The 22,070-nt window shown below is 42.0% G+C and overlaps 1 protein-coding gene across 1 annotated transcript in view; it reads left to right on the top strand.

Annotated features, from left to right (window-relative positions):
* The window catches only part of LRRC7 (leucine rich repeat containing 7), a 436,741-nt gene extending 415,035 nt beyond the window's left edge, over positions 1 to 21,706 (top strand). Inside the window, exons 26-28 of the mRNA XM_061633412.1 lie at positions 101 to 175; positions 20,139 to 20,196; positions 20,289 to 21,706. Coding sequence (XP_061489396.1) covers positions 101 to 175; positions 20,139 to 20,196; positions 20,289 to 20,308 — 153 coding nt within the window. The 3' untranslated portion in view covers positions 20,309 to 21,706. The remainder of the gene's footprint in view (positions 1 to 100; positions 176 to 20,138; positions 20,197 to 20,288) is intronic.
* The last annotated feature ends 364 nt before the right edge of the window (positions 21,707 to 22,070 follow it).

Below are 22,070 nucleotides of genomic sequence, written 5' to 3' on the forward strand. Positions count from 1 at the left end.
AGGTTAATTAATTATTGCAGTCATCCATTTAATTCATATACAAACCTTAAGCCTAGTTCTTGGTGATAGTTTCCTAACCTCTGTTACTTCTGACTTATAGGGTATCTTTGTTACTAGGGTTCAGCCTGACGGGCCAGCATCCAACCTGCTCCAGCCTGGTGATAAGATTATTCAGGTAAGCAGGATATTTTATTTTACAAAAGCATGGATTCAGTGCAAATACTCCTTCACATTTGCATGCTGCAGTATTGCTCTTTTCCCTGCCTGCCCATAAGCTTCAGATGACCTCAAGTGGAAATTCAAATGTGGCAGAGAAAGTACTCTACACTGGTAAAATTGATTCCCTTGTGAGTAGGTATGAACCAAGTGGTGAAGAGGCATGAAAGAAGGGGCCTTCAATAATCTTGGGGGCCCATGAAAGAGCAGGGTGATTTGTAGAGAGATGATATGGCTAGCATGCCAGAGCTGACTAAGTTGCTTGTTTTCCAGGTTTAGACACTTGTTACACCTCTGGCCCAGTTGTGGACTGGATTCTGCAAGCTGGAGAGTTACATTCATTACTTTATTTCAGTGAAACATCAATATGAAGTTTGCCCATTGTGTCCCTGAATATATATTGTTAATATATGGAGCTTTGTATTTTACTCCTTCATGAGTGTTTTGCATTGGCTTGATTTAAACTGAAGCTAGCTGGAGAGATTTCTGTGCATAACTGATGTCAGAAAGAATGGTGGAATCAGGGCAATGATCCGTATCATGCTTCCCCCCCATTAACTATGACTATGTGGTATTAAAATGGAAAATAACACAAAAGAGCCAAATATTTTTGAGTAAGGGGTTTTGTTTGATTTTTAGGTTATAATGAGATGCAGTATGAATATATTGCAATTTTTAGAATTTTTGTGTTAACTTATCCAAGTTTACAAAACATTCATGCTAGCCCAGGGACACTTTTCTTCATGCTCAAAACAAAATTTACCTTTAAGCAAGCTATGAATGTGTAACTTTGACTATTGCTAATAAAAGGGAGAGCCCTGGGCAATTTCTCCCTGCAGTTAATTTTTGATTTTTTTGTTCAAGCTTTTTCCGTGCTTTGTTTTCACTATTCATTGCTGTTCTTCATTATAATTAGAACATAGAAGAGACGCAACTGTTATAGGATTAGGCATTTATTCAAAATAGATCTTAGCAAAAATAAGACAGATATCTTGCTGTTCAGATTTAAAGCTTTCTGTCTAAGTTGCTTTTGCAACAATGAAAGGCATGTCTGCACCTAACTTTTTTTTCAGTGATCATGACTATACCAGAAGCACTCTGATGCACATCCAGCTTTCCACAGATTCCTCCTGTGTAAGCTCCTCATCACTCTGCACGAAAGAACAGGACAATCACAGCAGGGATATCAAGACATCGTATTATTCCAATTCCTAGGCCACAATGCTATGTTCACAACAGCCATGTTCACAGCCAAGGCGCATCAGTGTGAATGTGTCTATTTTATCTATTGATCCAGCTGAGATAAACAGTTAGCAGGTTAATAATTAACAATTTAAAAGTGGTGGCCTGACTCCACTTTTGCCATTGCAACACATTCTCATGCCCAAATTATGTCAGTTAAAGAACAATCAGTGGAGGCTGGTCCATTGGGGCTACTGGGACATAGCCCTCCCAATGAGAATATCAATCATTTTTAAAACCCCTCCTCAAATCTCAGAGCCACACACTCTTTCTTGTCCACACACATTTTCAGATCTTGAAAAAGTTACTTTTTTGAACTACAACTCCCATCAGCACCAGCCAGCATGGCCACTGGATTGGGCTAATGGGAGCTGTAGTTCAAAAAAGTAACTTTTTCCAAGCTGTGCACATTTTATACTTATATTTGAATTCAGAGAAGCTCTGCAAACATCCAATCTACTGTTCTTTGGCCAATCAGTTTCTTTTTCTCTGGCCAATCAGCTCTCTGCACCACTCAGTCAATCCTAATCCATAAATGTAGCTTTGGTAAAGAAGTCCCTCCCCTTGGTCTGCCTGCTTCTCAGCCCTCTTAGGAAGGACTCCTACTCCATCTGTTATGAGGTCTGCCTAACACAGCCACTACAGCAAATTAGGGAGTCAGGAAGGAGTCCAGGTTGCTTCAAGATCAGCCCATGTAGCCTATATCGGAATCATACATTGGTTCTGAGCATGCTCAGACCTGTGACAGTCAATAGTGTGTCTCAGTCTTGTCTTTCTATAATAAATATGAGACTATTTTTTTTAAAAAAATGTATTTGCATTTATTTTGGGGAATGAATGGGGAAACAATTGAAAGGAGAAACTTCAGTCTGTTTCTTTATGTGTGTGCTTTGCTGCAACAACCTGTTTGCTTGCAGGATGGGGGTGGGGAGTGAGTGAGTGAATGAGGTTTTTAAAAAAAAAAAAAAAAAGTAGTAAGGCTGACAGGAAGGCAGGTAACAGTCCCAAGGCAGGAAGTGAGCAAAAACAATGAGTTAAGTGAGGTTAAATTGCACATGCTCAGATTATCTTTTGTAGCCTATGAAAACTTATACCATAATAAATTGGTTAGTCTTGAAAATAGCACAAGACTTATTTTATGGTAGTTTATTTCATGTGTTCCTTTGTAGAAGAAAAGGGCCCCTATTTTGGAATCTGTACTAGGGCTTGTTTTTTAGGTTGGATTTTTTCATGATTCCAAACCTGCATCCTCACACCTTCCCCAATTCAAATTCAGGGATGAACAGGCTGGAAATATATATTTATTTTGATTATTCCTTATTTATCAGTGTTACATATATATCCACTAAACCTTTCTTCCAAGAAGCTCAAGGTAGCATTCATTGGTCTCATTTTCTCCATGTTATCCTCACAACAACCCTAGGCTGAGAGACAGTGACTAGGTCACACAATGAGTTTCGTCATAGCTAAGTGGTTATTTTAACACTGGGCTCCTTGGTCCTAGTCCACTTAATTTCTCTGTATTTTATTCCACATTATGGAAAGATGTAGAAATGAATAAAGTGGTGAAGGTGGGTGATTAATATTTTCTCATATATCTGGAAATATATGGGGCCCCTTGTTAACTGTCCTGTGTGGCACCTTTCAGACGAACCAGTTCAGGCTGCAATGCTGTACATATTTACCAGGAAGCAATTCCCATGGAATTCAGTGGGGCTTACCTCTTAAGTAATGTGCAGTTATTGTGGCATGAATTCATGCTAAAAATTGTGATAGCATGGACCCCTTCTCAACCAAGATAACACACTTAGGTGCTAAATATTAATTAAATAGCAATATTTATGTGTCCACTGTTTCTTTACAAAGGAGGAGGATAGGGGAGAATCAGAACAGGTGGAGCCCACAACACTTTTTTTTTTCACAGCAGAGAAGCAACTATGACAACAGGGACCCCTTCTGAACCAAAGTAAGATTTTTTCAGTTTTGTGAGGTGCTAACTATTTGTAAAATAGCAGTAAAGTGTCTACTGTATCTTTGCAAGGAAGGATGAGGGGGAAACCAGAACAACTTGACTGTGCCCCCATGACCTCTCACTGCCCACATCCCCGTGACCTTTTAGCATCCCCACCAGGTCTAGTAGGCATGAACTGCCACTGAGAATTATTATTAAAAAGTTGTGGGTTTTTTAAATCATATTTGGTTTAGCAACATTTTTATTTATTTATTTATTTATTACATTTTTATCCTGCCCTTCCTCCCAGAAGGAGCCTAGGGTGGCAAACAAAAACACTAAAAGCACTTTAAAACATCTTAAAAAACAAAAGACTTTAAAACATATTAAAACAAAAGATCTTCAAAAAAACAACTTTAAAAACATATTAAAAAGCAATTCCAGCACAGAAGCAGACTGGGATAAGGTCTCTACTTAAAAGGCTTGTTGAAAGAGGAAGATCTTCAATATGCCGAAAAGGTAACAGAGATGGTGCCTGTCTAATATTTAAGGGGAGGGAATTCCAGAGTGTCAGTGCCACAACACTAAAGGTCCACTTCCTATGTTGTCCAGTATGGTATCTGCAGGAGGCACTCACCTGCAGAGCGCAGTGATTAACTGGATATATAAGGGGAAAGACAATCTTTTACCTATCCTGGTCCCAAGCTGCACAGGGTTTTATACACCAAAACTAGAACCTTCAACTTGGCCTGGTAGCTAATGGGCAGCCAGTGCAATTCTTTCAGAACGGGGTAACATGTTGGAGATACCGTGCCCCAGTAGCAGTCACACCTCCACATTTTCCATAGGAAGTGGGCCATCACTGTGGGAAATAGTTCCACCTATCGTGCGAAGGCAAGAATGTTTTTGAAGTCAAGACTAGGGACGTCATGCCCCTCCCACTCTCCAGTTCATTCTTGCCTTCGTACGAACAAGATTGGAATTTCACATAGCTAAGTCTCGTATTTGTCCTTAAACCCTTTCTCTTTTTCTGTTTGTGTTTAGCCTCTGAGGGTTCCCTCAGGGACCGCGGCTGCGGCTTCCTCACCCTTCCCTCAGAGCTATTCAACCTATTTTATTTACTTGACTGGGGGCTCCCTCTGAGACCGCGGCTGCGGCTCTCTTCGTTTTGGCAGTTTCTAGCCCCCCCCCGCTCTGTTGTCTCTTTAGCCAGGGGGCTCCCTCAAGGACCGCGGCTGCGGTTCTCCCCTTTTGATCGCTTCTGATCACTTCTGATCGCTGTTAACTTCTCCCCCCCCTGATCGGTTGCCGCGGCTGCGGCTTATCCGATCTCAGCGGGAGCTTGCAGCTGCAGCTCCCGCCGTTAACCCTCTGCCTCAGATCGCCCTCGCAACGTGGCTTAAATCCCACTGAGGGCTTTACAGACCGCGACGGCGGCTCTCTCTGCGGTGGCTGCCGTCTTTTCCCCTACCTGTTTTCTCCGGGGATTTTTTGGAGCCGCTACTGCGGTTTTTGGCGAGATCGTGCTGGGCAGCCCTTCCTCCGGTTCGCCTTCGACGGCCGCCATTGCTTCTTCCCTCTCTGCCATTTTTTCCCGCTCCTTTTTTCCAGGCGCCATTTTTTTCTTTCAGAATTTGAATTTCCCGCCCTTTTTGTTCCCCTTGGTATCGGATACCTCCCCTGCAGACTATCTATCCGTACGTTTGTGTATATGTGCTGCTGACTAATTTACACACGAGTGATTTACACACATTACTGTGGCTGTAATCATAGTGGCTGAATTATATTATCAAGGCTGGAGCTCCAATCCTAGTGGGCTGGATTGTATTATCAAGGCTGGACCTTTAATCCTAGTGGCTGGATTACATTATCAAGGCTGGAGTTTTAATCCTAGTGGCTGGATTATTTTATCAAGGCTGGAGCTTTAATCCTAGTGGCTGGATTACATTATCAAGGCTGGAGCTTTAATATCAGTGGCTGACTTGTATCAAATCTGATTTACATTACATATCCTGCCCCCTATGGGGCCGTGAACAAGCCAAAAACCCAGCCTACAGCACTAATCTGAGTGTGCCAACTCTAAACAGCCTATATTATATTAACGCTGATACCTCTGTGCATTCTGCCCCCTCTGTGGCAGTGCATTCGCCATCTGCCAGTGTATCCTACCCCCTCCGTGGTAGTACGCTGTGCCAGTTCGGGTCTTTACATCCTGCCCCCTCCGTGGCAGTGTACTGCACCCAGGTTCATATAAGATGGCAGAACAGCCAGGCATGTCACCATCAACACACATGGTGCCAGATCAGCCAAACATGCCACAATCAGCCAAGCCACAACATACTAACACGTCTAAGACCAGACATGCCAAAGCACTGGGTAAGACAAAACATCTTTCCAGCCACAGTAAACCAAAACGCCCTCGTTATGTCTCGGTGCCAACAACCACCACAGCACAGACACACATAAGTGATATTTTCCATTCTCCTGCTACTGCCTCTGACGAGGAAGAGTTTGTTGGCTTTCCCCCTCACGGTTCGCCTAACGAACCTACCTCTGGCTTACCGCCTCAGACAATAGCCCACCAGGCACATACATCTCACACATCTGGTCTGCAGCTGTCTCCTGATTTCCTCTCCCAACTCCAAGCCATGCTGGCTTATTTCACACGAATGCAGTCACTACCACAGGTTCCTGCCATACCCCCACTCAACATGGACCAACGTGCGTTCCATGCTGCTCATCCTTCCTGCTCACCAGATCCCTTTGATGTAGCCAGAGGCAGATGTACGGACGAAGCCTCGTATGCGGAGGAGTTAACTTTCACTGACCATGTTGAAGGAGATGACTGGAGCGACTATTCAGATCATGAGGAGGATACATCGTATCGCTTGTTCAATACCTCAGATTACCAACCGCTCGCACGTAGGGTACTTCATACCCTTGGTCTCCAGACTGCGCCTTCAACTTCGTCCGCCCCAGCTCTCAAAGGGGCCAAGGTCCTCAAATCCCCTGCACCTACTGAACACTACATCCCGGTGCCGGACCCAATTGCCAAATTAGCCTCCGAAGAATGGGCCCACCCACTCAAAGCTCGACGCTTCAAGAACATGGCTGACAGACTTTACGCCCTAGCCCCAGACTTCGCCACCAAGTTAGATGTCCCTGGCATAGATGAACCGATCGCTCGCCTCGTTTCACGATCTATCTTGCCCAGGGAAGGGGAATCCCACCTAAAAGATACTACTGAGCGTCGAATAGACTTCGCCCTCCGCAAGAACCACGAGGCCACTGCCCTAGCCATGCGTGCCTCCGCCTCAGCCTCCATCTTCTCCAGAGCATCTATGATGTGGATGGATGAACTTCTAGAGGATGATAACCCTGATCCTGTCGCCTTCAAAAGAGCACTATTGAAATTACGTAAGACAGCAGCCTTTGTGGCCGATGCCACTTTGGATGCCACCCAATTAGGGGCACGAGCCATGACGACTCAAATAGTCGCTCGTCGCACCCTCTGGCTTCGCCACTGGCAAGCTGATTCAGCGGCCAGATTGAACCTGTCCAAGGCTCCTTACTCCAGATCTCTACTCTTCGGCGAGGAAGCTCTAAAGGCAGTTCTGGTTGATCCAAAAGACGCCCACAAACCGGTTCTAGCCACAGTCAAGAACATCGACCACAGGCCCTTCAGGCGATTTCCCTCCTTTCGTTCTAACCAGCCCTTTCGAGGAACGCGGCCAGGAGGACGAGGCCGCGATTTCAGACCCTATGATTCCAACGCATTCAGGGGCTCCTGGAACCGACGCTTCCAGGGCAGAGGTCAGTACCAAGGGCGCAGGGGCAACTCATCGTCCTCATATAGGGGAGGTCCTCGCCTACACAAGTAGTATTAACGCCCTCCCCATAGGTGGCAGATTACTTAATTTTGGAGATCGATGGCTGCGCCTTACTACGGTCTCCTGGATCAGGGACCTCTTCACTTATGGCTATACCATAGAGTTCTGGGCAACCCCATCAGACAGATTCCACCCGTCTCCTTGCCCAAGGGCACCAGCCAGGCACAACATCATGCAGACAGCTATACATCACCTCTTGCACATAGCGGCAATAGAGCCAGTTCCCACAACTGAGAGATCGGAAGGGGTGTACTCCCTCCTATTTGCTGTGCCAAAACGAGATTTATCTTGGAGGGCGGTATTGGATCTCAAGTTTGTCAACCGTTTTGTAACATACCGCAGGTTCAAAATGGAATCTCTCCATTCCATTACCGAGAGTCTGCATGAAGGAGACTTCCTGGCTTCTATCGACCTTAAGGAAGCGTATCTCCATGTACCCATTTGCATAGCCCACAGAAAGTTTCTTCGGTTTGCTTTTGGCCACCAACATTTTCAATATAGAGCGATGCCATTTGGCCTCTCCTCTGCTCCAAGAGTATTTTCCAAGGTGCTACTCATCCTAGTGGCTTACCTTCGGACCCAAGGGGTTCATATCTACCCATATTTGGATGATCTGCTCATACGGGCCAAGTCTGAAGAGCTGGCTCATCATCATTTAATGATCACCCTCAATGTTTTGCAGACCTACGGCTGGCTTGTCAACTTCGACAAAAGCCATCTCCAACCAACCCAACGCCTACTACATCTTGGGGCAATGTTGGACACCCTGCAGGCAATGGTCTTCCTGGCTCCAGATCGCATCACTGCCATCACAAGCATCGCAAGGTCCCTGATGCAACAAACATCCGCAGACGTCATGCTTCTCGCCAGAGCGCTCGGGATGTTTATCTCCACAATCCACATTGTGCCCTGGGCTCGAGCTCACACTCGGCCCCTTCAGTGGACTCTGTTGCCTTTTCAAAAAGACATTGCCAGCTCCAACCATCGCAAAGTTCGTTTGAGCCCCACTCTGGGCCTCTCCTTCCGCTGGTGGACCAAGGTTCAACATCTCTCCAAGGGCACGTCGTTCAGAGAACCCCGCAGAACTGTCGTGACCACAGACGCCAGCCTCATAGGTTGGGGAGCCCACTGCAACTCCCAGTACGTTCAAGGGGTTTGGCCCAACGCAGAGCAATCTCGAAGCATCAACTGGCTGGAACTAAAGGCTGTCCACTTGGCTCTATGTCATTTTCAGTCTCTGTTCCCTTTGCATCATGTGCTCATTCGAACAGACAACACGTGTGTAAAATCACATTTGAACAGACAGGGGGGCACCAGGTCTCGTCCTCTGCAGGACTTAGCCTCCCTCATCTTTCTCTGGGCAGAACAACATCTACAATCCCTGAAAGCAGAGCACCTCAGAGGGATTTGGAATGTGACAGCAGACTGGCTCAGCAGACAACAGGTCTTCCCGGGAGAATGGAAACTTCATCCAGCCATTTTCCATCGTCTCCAGTGTCGGTTCGGCGCCCTCTCAGTCGACCTGTTTGCTTCCAGTCACAATTGCCAGCTTCCATGGTACTTTGCCCGATACCTGGACTCAACAGCAGAAGCAGTGGATGCTCTGACAACACCGTGGCCAGACGGTCTATTGTACGCCTTTCCTCCCATACCATTGTTAGCCAAAACCTTGAGGAAGGCGCGAACCGAAAGGGCACAGCTGGTTCTGATAGCACCATTTTGGCCACGCCGACCGTGGTTCTCAGATCTTCTGGCAATGTCAATGATGGATCCTTGGACACTTCCAGTAACGCCAGACCTCCTATCCCAGGGTCCAGTACTGCACCAAGACCCTACTTGGCTCAATCTAACAGCGTGGCGTTTGAACGGAGACACTTGAGGTCAGCTGGACTGTCTGACGCTGTGATTGATATTATTTTGGCCTCGAGAAGACCATCTACCACTCGAATTTATCAACATACCTGGGTGGCTTTCTCTAAGTGGTGTCAGTCCCACCACCACGATCCATCCCAGGCCAGTGTGCACCAGGTGCTCCAATTTCTCCATAGTGGCTTTATGATGGGACTTCGACCCAACACTCTACGTCGACATGCATCTACTCTGTCATCTATTCTCTCAGTTTCCTCTCCTGGAGATCATATTTCCTCACATCCGTTCATCAAACGTTTTTTGAAGGGAGTCGCCCTACGCTCTCCGGCTGTTGTCCATCGGTTCCCCTCATGGAGTTTGCCGATAGTCCTGCAGGCTTTGCAACGCCCTCCGTTTGAACCCATCAGGACTGTGCCCCTATGCATACTGTCCTTCAAGGTCCTGTTTCTGATTGCAATCACATCTGCCAGGCGCGTTTCGGAGTTGGGCGCATTGTCTTCTGCTAGACACCTCTGCGTCTTCCATAAGGACTCTGTTGTGCTGAAGACTGACCCTTCCTTTCGTCCCAAGGTCGATTCAGTTTTTCATTGCAACCAGGACATTGTGTTGCCTTCCTTTTGCCCGGATCCTACCCATCCTCTTGAAAAGGCTTGGCATTCGTTAGATGTCCGGAGGGCTCTCAAGACCTACCTGTCTAGGACCCAAGAGATTCGACGAACGGAGTCTCTGTTTGTATCCTTTCATCCAAGGTCTATGGGGCATAAAGTATCCAATCCTACCTTATCCCGTTGGTTAAGGGCATGCATTACTTTAGCATATGAGTCCCTGAAGCTGTCAGTTCCAGCTAGTATAATGGCTCATTCTACCAGGTCAGCTGCCACCTCGGCTGCTTTTGCCACTAATGCTCCTGTTGCCGATATTTGTAGGGCCGCAGTCTGGTCTTCCCCACACTCGTTTATAAGGCATTATAAAATTGATCGTTATGCCTCTGCTGATGCATCTTTTGGCAGACGAGTGTTGCAACAGGTTCTTAATGAGGATTAACATGTGGGTGGTCCCTCCCTATATGGGTTGCTTTGGTACATCCCACAGTGATGGCCCACTTCCTATGGAAAATGTACCATTGGTCTCACCTGAAAGGTGATTTTCATAGGAATGGGCCATCACGACCCTCCCAGTTGGAGGATGACTAGTGATTTTATCAATGGGTTACATGTTATTGTTTCCATATTATATTTAATTGTAAGAGTGTAGTCAAGACTTTTAGTTCTGTTATGTTATGTAGTTATGTTAGAGTCATGTTGTTATGCATGTGACTATTATGTTATTTTCCTGGGGGCCTGTTGGCCTTGTTCTTGTATTTTTAGATATCTCTTTCAGACTCGCTACGAATGAACTGGAGAGTGGGAGGGGCATGACGTCCCTAGTCTTGACTTCAAAAACATTCTTGCCTTTGCACGATAGGTGGAACTATTTCCCACAGTGATGGCCCATTCCTATGAAAATCACCTTTCAGGTGAGACCAATGGTACATTTTGCACGAGCTGCAGTTTCCAGACCAACTTCAAGGGGAGCTACACATAGTGCATTACATTAATCCAGCCTGGAGGTTACCTGTGCATGGACAACAGTGGTCAGGCTATCCTGGTCCAGAAATGGCCGCAGCTGTTTTACCAGACAAAGCTGGTAAAAGGCACTCCTAGAAACTGAGGTCACCTTGGCCTCTAGCAACACAGATGGATCCAGAAGCACCCTCAGACTATGAACCTGCTATTTCAGAGGGAGTACGACCCCTTCCAAAATAGGCAATTGATCAATTATCTGAACTTGGAAGCCACCAACCCACAGTGCCTCCGGCTTGCTAGGATTCAGACTCAGTTATTTACCCTCATCCAGCCCACCACCAAGTCCAGGCACTGGTACAGGGCTTGTACAGCCTCTCCCGATTCAGATGCTACAAAAAAATAGAGCTGGGTATCATCAGTGTACTGCTGACACCTCACCCCAAATCTCCTGATGACCACTCCCAAGGGCTTCAATTATATTAAACAGCATTGGGGACAAGATGGTACCCCCTACAGCACCCCATAGCACAACTGACAGGGGGCTGAAAGACAATCACCCAATGCTATTCTCTGAAAATAACCCTAGAGATAGGAATGGAACCACTGTAAAACAGTGCCTCCGATACCCATCTCACCAAGTCAGTTCAGAAGGAGACCATGGTCAATGGTATCAAAAGCCACAGAGAGATCAAGTAAGAATAACAGGATCACACTCCCCCGTCCTGATAAAGATCATTTGTCAGGGCAACCAAAGCCAATTCATTCCCTAACCAGGCGTGAACCCAGATTGGAATGGGTTATGATAATCTGTTTCATCCAAGAGTACTTGCAATTGCTGTGCCACAACCCTCTCGTTCACCTTCCCTAAAAAGGAGGTATTTGCGATGAGGCAGTAGTTGTCACAAAGCAATGGGTCCACCGTGGGGTTTTTCAGACATGATCGGATCAGTGCCGCTTTCTGCTGCCAACATTAAGTTTGCAAGATTGTTTACAAGTTCCACTTTACTCAGTGGAACTTTCCTATCTTATTACTAGACAAGATACTTATTAAAAAGAGACAAGCTTATGCAGAGTTGGTCTTAATCTTATTTGTGTGTGTTAGTATTTATAGGCTGCTTTGCCATCAAGAGGCCTTTGAAGTAGCTTACAAAATTAGAACAAATAAAACATACAATTTTGAAACAATAAAAGCAAGCAACAGCAGTAGCTGCACCCCCTGTCCTATTTGAAAAATACTAAAAGTCACAGTGACAGTAGATCAGTCAAGGCCAAAGGTCTGATGAAACAAAATAATCTTAACAGCTTGTCCAAAAGCCTGTAGCATAAGGGACACATGCGCCTCTCAGGGGAGGGAGTTCTACACTCTTAAGTGCTACAACTACTAAGTGGGCCCTCTGATGGCAGCAGGACATGAAGCAAGGTGGGCAGCTTTGTAAGGGAGAAGGTAGTCCTTAACATTGTGATTTGTTAACAACCAGTGACTAGTTTTGTGAACTGGCCCATGGAATGGCATCGGAGTCCATATTTACAACTTCTCGCTGAGTTTATATCAAATCTATTATTATTGTCCAGGATTTGTTTCACTTTTATAAATTAATTGTCTCTCTGGCAATGGGAACTTTTGTTAAGAAAATAACAAAAACACGCTCCTGCAATGGAGTTTTTGCTTGTCTGGTGAAGCACAAAATGGAGATGTAAAGTGTGGGATGAAAGCACTTGGCCCTGGAAACGGAAGGATTCACTGGTGCAGTACTGGTTGCAATATGTTTGCTTGTAGGGCATTACAATGCATAAGACTGGCCCTGTTTCAGTTTCATATATGTGTCGTTGCCACATGTGCTTTTCAGAATATACTCATGTGGCACACAAGAACGTGTTAACTCCCAAGAAATACAGAAATTCTTTTGTCAGTTTAACAGAGCTTCTGGGGCACTTAAAGAATCTGGGTTGGTATCCGGGATAGCAATTTGAAAGTAACTTTGCATAAAATTGTAAATTAAAATGGTTGTTACAACTTCAGGCCTTACTGAATCATATGCTAAGTCAGAAAGCTGAAGCAATGTCATCTTATTGCCTTAGGTAATGTATATTAAACAGATCATAATAATGGGAATTTCCTGAGTATTTCAGTATCCCCATATCTCTGAAATAGTATTTGGTTTCAGCATCAAAGTAATAATTCTGAAAACTGTATTCTTGGCATGAATTTTCAGAATACCTTTTTTCAATAGCCATATTAATGGCATTCACTGAAGTTCTAAATTCTATTGGAATATTTTTTTAAAAAACTACTCTGCAGTAGTATTCATTGTTTAGCTGCAGTCAGAGGGCTTTGGTTAAAGGCAAAACTACATGTGACATGGGAGAATCATGACTTGATCTCATAATATTTTTTATTTTTTATTAAAAATCACTGAAGAGGCCCTTTTGAATTTGATGAGAGTAACAAGGGGGTTAGCCTTTTCCTTTGTACTGTTTTCCTGATCTACAATTTCACCCCTAAAGCTAAAATTAGCCTCACAGCAAAATTAAAAAAAAAAAGTAGTTGTATTTTTTCTGCAGCAGGCTAATAGTAACTGGGGGGGGTGATATAGATTGGGGAAATGATGTGGCAAGGAAAGGTTAAACCCTCACATCAATATTGTTCCAGCTCCCTACATTCTTCAGGTAATGCTGAAAGAGAAAAAATGCATCAAATTTGAAATGTGAGCTATTTTCTCATTCAAACCTGACCACATCTCAATGTTTCATTATACTCGATCTTTTCACAGGTAGCTGAAGATAACATTTTCCCCTCTGCAGCTATCATAACTGAGGTCCTCCAGTTTCAGCTGTATTCTCTGCAGAATATAGATTATTACTATATAATAATTATAACAACAACAGAGGCCTTATAATTCCAGCTGTATTCTGAATAGAATATATATTGATTTCTGGATGCATGGCCTTTGCATTCAAATAATCTGCAGACAAAATTCTCAGTATTTAGACCAGACAGGTAGATTTGTTTTCATGGGGGGGGGGGGGAGGAGAACCAGATCTGCCTTTCACTATTCCACAGCTTGTTTGTTAACATGCTTTACCTTCTAATATCTAGTACACAATCCAACTCATAGGAGGCTGGTGGAAGTGGAGCCACATCCAACCTCTATTCAGGCACCACTGGGAAGAAAGGATGCTGGCTGTGCCAGCAGGGTGCGGCAGAAGGAAATGAACTGCATGTATCCTTCTGCCACCCCTTTTCCCAGCATATCAGGTGCTGGGATGTAGGGCCTGAGGAGCAAGCCAAACAGGCTCAGGATGTGACGAAATCCTTTACCTCTTGGTTCCATCCTGACATCCCCCCGGAATGCCCACTGGCACCACTTGTGCCAGTCTCAGCTGAGCAGGCTATGCCCGGGTGGTGTCAGAGTTCCTCAGCTGTGCCGGCGGCAGGGGCTCTGCCAGCAGAGCCCATCACCACCAACGCTCTTCCACCACACCTGCGCCACATCCTGAAGCCCCTCAGCCTGACATCTACTAGGTGGATTGCACCCCTAGTCATTATAATTTTCTGACCATGCACATTTGGGGAAATATTCTGGGAATGGTAAGACTTTCCAGGTTCCAGAAAGGGTACCGAAATCCCCTCTTGGTGGATCATGCATTCTAGGCCCTGGAAGAGGGGTTAGCATTCTTGGGCACTTGCCAAGGCCTACACCCCATTACTAGCCTGCTGCCCCCTGGCTCTACTTTTTCACCTCCTTGCTGTCACTACCTGTGCCACCTAAGCCAGCCAGTAGTGGCAAAAAGAAAAAGCAACCATCCTCTTGCTTTGCCTTCCCCCTCTGGGTGGTTATGCACATAGGGGCCAAAGGGAGAGTGCAAGTAAATGTGCAGTAGTGAGAACAATGAGGAAGGGCTGGAGCCTTTGAGCACCTCTTCCCCAAGGGCCCACTAAAACATCCTGGTGTAAATCATGACAAGTTCTGGGTCTATACATGCAGCAGAATGATATCATAGAATTGATTGTACCAATTCAGAATACAGCTGAGGATACTTTTGAATACTGTCCTTTGTTTTTTTTTTCAATTAATTTTTTATTCAAATTTTCAAAACCAAAACAATACAAAAAGAAAAAAAAACACAAATCAATAACTAATACAATAAAAAAAGAAAAGAAAAGAGAAAAAAATATATAAAAATATTGACTTCCGATTTGTCATAGTTCAGCTATAAGTCTATAATATATAACAAACCTATCTCTTAATAGATTATAAAATCGCCTTCCTCCAGCGGTTATCTTAATTGGTTTCAAATCTCATTAACATCATATCATTTTAATCTTCCACAAAAAGTCAAAGAGAAGTTTCCAATCCTTGAGATATATATCAATCAATTTTTTTTCCTAAATAAAGATGTCAATTAATCCAACTCATCAAGTCTACTAAGTCCAGTAATTTCAAATTGCTCTTCTGTCTTTATCCATATTAGGTCCATCTTCCATCTCCACGCATCCAAAAATCTTGCTGTCATAGTCATATAATAAAAGTCTGATAGGAATTTCCTCCATCACAGATATTTTCTTGCCATGAATTCCGAACGTATCACTGAAGTATTGCTGCAAAGCCGCATCTCTGTTCCTCTTTTCCACATGATACACTAGTACATCTCTTGAAGATTTTTCCATTGACACAAAACAGGGATTAATTCTGTTAACTTTCTCCATTTCAAGATCCATCATATCCTTCCAGTCCAGGAATTTTTTTGAACCGATAATATCTTTATCTCCAATCTCTTCAATTCCTTCAGGGACAGCGCTGAATTCCAAACTGTAATATTTGTCTCCAAGATCCGTCAGAGCCAGGAAATCCAAATCTTTTTTCATGTCCATATTTAATCCAATCTCCAAAGTTTGAACCTTGCCTTTAATTTCTCTTTCATCTTTTTTTGGTTTTCCAGATCTATCTTTATTCTCCTTTCTCACAGAATCCTGAATTTCTTTCAGCTCCTGTCTCATTTCCTGAAATTCAATTTTCCACGCTTGTCTATTATTTCTCAGTTCTTGTTTTATTGACTTAATCTCATTCATTATTTTCTGAAACATGTCTAAATATAAAGTCCCTTCTTGTACATCCATGATCTTCTTAATTGTCATTCTTAAAGCGAAAGGAACAAAACTCCTTCAATTTTCAATGTCCCAAGCAAAGAGCAGTTTATTTCTTTATCCAGTTGCAAAGGAGTTAATCTTTCCAACCAACTGACGTCACACGCTAGATAGCCCTTATCTCTTATATGCCCAGAAGTGCAAAAACAGCTTTAGTTCACAGCGTCCAAATAGCTAGTAGCAAAGAGAATGAGCAGATTCGTCAAAAAAAAAAGTAGATCAGGAAAAATAGTCCCATGCATATATTACACAAAAGCCTTATAAATCAAAAAGATTCCAATCAGAAATCCCTCATCCGTTGTAATCTTTAAAATGCTATTTTCCATATCAGCTTTTTGCAATAAAAGAAAGATAGGCTATTTTAATTTTCTTCCCCCTTAGTTCCGTGAGTAAAGAAGGAAAGTCTTAACTCACCTAGGTTATCTTAATTGCTGTTACTTTGACAAATCTCTTTAGCTGTATAGATAAGAAAATGATAAGCATAGACAGGAGGATGCTCGCCTGTTAGTCCGTTGTTCTTTAAAGAAAAAAAAAGGGTCACTTATTCAGCTGAGCTAGCATAGAAATCCTCGCTCCATCTGAGCAGCTGGAAGCCTTTCTTTTGCAGACAATTCTGATGAATTCCAGACTCCAACAGTCACGACAAAGCTATGTGGGAAATCTCACATTTCTTCCTTATCCGGAAGAAATTATCCCCAGTCAGAAAAGACCCTTCTGACTGAATTTATAGCTGAAAAAGTTTCATCTAAGATGGGAGCCCGTCTCAGAGCTACACAGGCGGAGGAATCCTCCTGGGAAAGTCCGAATACTGTCCTTTGTAAACAACTTCCCAGAATACAAAACAAGATAAATGATAAGGGTAAAATGCCTGCCATGATGATGATAATAAATTTATATGCTTCCCGTTAACATAAATATTTGAAGTGAGATTTTAACATGGAGAAACACTTACAATATAAATTCCTGGACTCCCTCCGATCTGAGTAAGTGCTGTCCATTCTACCACCACAGTCAGCTGTATGTGTAGGCCAGGCCTTATATGATCTCAAAAACATAATCAGAAACAGGCTTGTTGTTCCTTTACTTCCTGTAATATATTGCTCCAGCAAACATCAGTGATTTAAAATGTTATCCAAAAATTGCAGATAAACTACTAAGCCAACTGCAGTGCTCACAGATTTAAGTTACTGACGCAGAAATGCATACAAAACCATTTAAATTGTTTCTTAATGTTGTCATGGGCACAAATGAACATAAATGAAAGTATTAATTAGCAAAATGAAATGTCTACAGTAATTTGGATGTAAAGGATTTCAGCTATTTTAATTTTGCTAATTAATAGTTTAAATATTCAGTTCAGGTTTGCATTGTGACAGCCACAGACCAGGAAACACAGACTAGGTAACACCAGTACTTTCTAAATTTATTCATTTGTTTCCAGTTATTATTTATTTGTTTTATTTATTCAAGTTGATTATAAATAGCATCCAAAATAATCAGCTGGTACATAAGTCCTGCAGAAATAAGCAGAAAATTATAGCAGTTGTGCTATAATCCTGTCAATTTCTGCATGGAAGTTTCCAGTGGGTTGTGCACATAATCAAATCCACTTCATAATAGTCCAAAGTATAATTGGATTGAATATTTATCTTTTCAAAATCTGAAGCAATAATTAAACTTTTTACTAAGTCAGAAAACAGTAGTGATGTATATTAACTACATAGCAAATTAATGCAAAGTTGATGAATGCAGCATATTCATATTTCCCTTAATCTGGAGCTGCTTAATAGCAGTGCTTGCAATGTCAGATTTACTTTCTGAAATATGAATTTATCAACTAAGGAATATAGAATCAAGCCAAAGTGGTTGGTTTTTCTGAATTTCTTTATGGATTTTGATCTGCTTGACCTGGATAATTAATGACACAAGAAGTGACAGTTAAGGAGAAACTTATCAATAAAAATTCTTGTCGCTCTTAGAGCAAATCGTGCATGTTCCAAAGTATCAACAATCCTTTTGCAGTTAATTTTGAATATTTGGATATTGTTTCTTCTTCATTAGGGGTGGATGGATAGGCTGAAAAATGACTACCAACTTGTACACCCTCTACATCACACTGGCTGGGTTTTCCAGCTTGTCACCCTAGGCCTGATTCTCATGTTCACTTTTGAGGTAGTAAAGTCATCACCAGATTTTTACCTTGCCAGTTTCACATATTGAATCTTAGAAATATGCTCCTTTGTTAGGAATACTTGGTAGTTGCTGCTGAAATCCATCAATTGCAGAAAATACCTGACTTACAGTAACTGAATACAATTGATGAGAACAACACCATGTCCTATCTAGAGGGTGAGTGGGTCTCAGTTGTGCCTTCCTTTATAACACACACAGGAGATGATGAGATCTTCAAATGCAGTCTTGCTCAATTCTTTTGCGTTTATAGGTCAGGTTGGCAATCACAGAGAACAAGGGCATTTCTATAGTGCCCCCTTTCTTATGTTTGTCATTATATCTGAATATATCCAGAAGTACATTTACAGTGTTAAATAGGTAGAACAAACATCTCCTAATGACTTTTACCACCCCAAGGTGAGTGTAGGAACTGGATCATCAGTCTTGTACAAAAGAGTGCAGTATATAGAGTGGAAAAGAGAGTCTTAAAGTTCCATTGATACAGGTCCTAACTAATTCTTATAAGTCTTAAAAAAAAAACACCAGAACATTCTCCTCCATGGGGAAAGATGCTCAGTTTTGCTTTAAGTGGCTGCTATACCACTGAGTGCATGTGCCAAACATGGAGTTACTAGTGCAACAGGAAGGCTGCATCCCACAACAGATGCAGAAGAGCCAATGCAGAGAGATCTTTATTGTTAAATGAAATACCTTATGTGTTTCAAGCATGAAACTATGAAGTCACAAACATGACAAACTATAAATTCACTATAATAATAATAATAATAAAAGGGGACAATTTATTATTAACTATCTAGGGCCTACGGGAGCCAAACCCACCTGCAGCCATTATAACATGACGGGAGAAATGGTCTACCTCAGGCCTCCAGCAGACCATTGTCTATGCTGGCTGAGAATGATGAGAGTTGTGGATCAAAATATCTGGAGGACACAGAATGGGAAAGGCTGGTCTGCCTAATGGTTTGATTTTATATCAAAGGAAATTGGAATGGAATAGGATTTATTTGTATATGACTATTTGTTTTGTAATAACAAAATTACATTTTTGTGTAATCAAGTTTTAGCAACTAATAAAATTTATGTTTTGTAATTTTTTATCCAGTATGTGGCTTCCTGGGGACTTGCTATATTTTTAAGTAATATCTTTTTTGTTTTCTACATAGATAGATAGTACAGTTACAAATAGATCATTATATATCAAACCATGTTTCAATTTGTAATAACTTGCATTTCACCAAAGTTGTTGTTGTTAATAGATTTATTATATTTTTGTCATGTCTGTGACTAAAATACCTTATTGAGAAAAAGTGTCAGATCCAAAATGTATTGCAAGTTTGCTTAGCAGTGAAACCTCCTCTGCACTTGTTGAGTTCAACTTTCTACATCTCTTTCCTAGTCACTAACCCATTTTCCTTGCTTGTTGTTTTTTAACAGTATTTTTTTTAACATTAATGCAGGACTTTTTTTAAAAGAAAGATCTTTTTTTTCAAAGTGCAGTGTGCTGAAGAGTGATGTGAAAGCCATACTAAGCATAATGTGACAAATCCTGATTTGGGTTAAACCCAGGTCTGCTCCAATCACATATAAACTGAAGGCATCTTATTTTCAGAGCTGAAGAGCATGTGAGTGGGATGCCCCCTCCCCCAGCCACAGCAGTTTTGCCTCTTCACAATCAGTGCCCTCTGGTGTTTTTCTCCTCAGCTGAGTTCCAGTGCCAGCTGGGAGAGTAGTGCCAAGGACAGTAGCGAAGGAGAGGTACACAGCAACAAAAGGGAAAGTTCAGCTTCCCAAATCCACATACATATACAGCTCCCACCACGAGATTATTTATGTGATTTGGGCAAAGTAGGGTTTCAGCAAATGGGTCTGCCACCATTACATCTAGTTTAGCATGTTAAATTAACATGCACTTCTGTTTCATGTGGATTAAACACCTGTTAAGGTGTTTCTTGGCATATGATTTGTGTTGTTTTCAGTATAAACTGCTGCCATTCAAGTACCAATTATCAATAAAGTGGGCATTGGCAAAGTAGCCAAACCACAGCCACAATACTTTCCTTTTTCAGATTTCAGAACCTGATTACTACCCTGACTTCTGGCCAATAAACCTGGGGTGGTTTCATGGTAAGTCTGAGAATGAGTGTAAACTTGAGAAGTATTTTTTGTAAACCAAAGTTAGCAAATGAGGTTCTGAAATATATTTGTTCTTATTGCAGATGACACTGAGTACACATGAAGCACTGGATCTCTCTTAAACCCAGGGTCTTGTTCCCTGAACAAAACAATGCCTCATTCAATCCACTGTAAAGCATCATCAAAACATCTGAGTTAAGGAACTTGAGATATAAATATATTGTTTGCCTGCCTCATGCATTTATATAGTTCATCAACAAAGGACTTTTTCATCACAAGACTAGATTCTGATTTTAAGAAATGGCAAATGTGTCAGTAATTCCCACAATATAAACTAAACGAAGCTGTTTCATATAAACCCATTATTTCAAGGCCAAATCTTAGGAAAATGGAACATGTATTCCCTTACCCAGAAGTCCAGCATGCAGTTCTTAATAAAAGCAATGTTTTAGGCTTACAGTTGAAGGGAATAATATATGATCTATTGATTCATTATTAGAGCTCTATTTATTATGTTGCACTACAGTGGAAAAATATGTTGACATCCAATGTTGTTATCAATATCCATGGTATACATTGGTATCTTTAAGAAAACAACCTTGTGAGCTTAAAGTGTAATGATGCCACTTCAGGGTAGAGCTAAGTAGGCTTTAATGCACTGACTATGCCTCTCCTCACCTTTTGGAAGATGAAGATTCTAAGTTTCACTGTACTTCTAATTTGGGTTCCTATGCTTTTGAGAGAATTACAATTTATGTGTATAAATTCTGCCCTAAATAAGCTATTTGTTCCAGGAAATGATTGCTAGAATTTCTTTTATTTTTCTGCCTCCATTTGTGTCACATCCTGTAGCATGTGCTATTATACAGTGAATCCTTAGGAACTCTCACATTTTCATATACTTTTCGTAGTCAACGGCATCTAGTTGTCAGGTAAAAGTTGTGAAACGAGGAGGGCTGAAAGCTTGCTTATGACAAAGTAAATCACTTCTGCCAACATACCATGTGTCAGATGAGCCATCCTGCATGTTTAGGAATCATGTTCTGATCTTTTGATATACCCCTTGGATAAAAAACAAAAACACATTTTTATGTTATGGACCCTTTGCACTGCATCATGTTCAGCTAAATAGAACCAAAAATAAAAATGGGTTCACTCATTTTCAGACATTTATCTGAAATCATATCTCCCTCCCCCCCCACCTAAAATAATAGGATTACTCTGAAGTAACTAGATGGAGAACTGTAGTCTAAGTTAGGGTTTTTTCAGCCCTTCAGATTGAAGCCAAAATTAGGTTTGAAGATATGAGCTATGAGAAAAGGACATGCAGACAGATGTTTTGCACTTAAGGCCATTTACTGCAACAAGATAGACCATCAGCCTTTACAAACAAAAAGAAAACTCTAAAATCTAAATGGAGTCTAGCATCAGACTGGCTGCCAGAAAATATTCCTCTGAGGTTTTGCACACTAAATTCAAAGCTTTGTTGAATGTCTTTGATCTGTCTGGAATTTGTACTTTTTCTCTTAAATTACTTTCCTTCTATTTGTTAAAACATTTAAATTAATAAAAGGATTTTCTCTTTAGTGTGTGGGCTCTGTTTTATTATTATTGCTTCCTTCCTTATAGAAAAGCAGTAGTTACACCTTCTGGATTATATTTTGCAGGTACTTCTCTGATTAAACCGAGAGCTTGATTTGGGGAAAGGGCTGAATATGTGACATATATAATGTCTCTTGGAATGTACTGAATGTGCTCTAAATTTATAGGCATGCAGAAGAAATTGAAATATCTGATGAGGAATAATTTATTTTTACCAAAATCGTTTAACTTCTGCAGGTGATGGTTTGAGCTATGGCAAAGCG

This window comes from Rhineura floridana, chromosome 6 (assembly GCF_030035675.1).
Source record: "Rhineura floridana isolate rRhiFlo1 chromosome 6, rRhiFlo1.hap2, whole genome shotgun sequence".
Classification (NCBI taxonomy): Eukaryota; Metazoa; Chordata; class Lepidosauria; order Squamata; family Rhineuridae; genus Rhineura; species Rhineura floridana.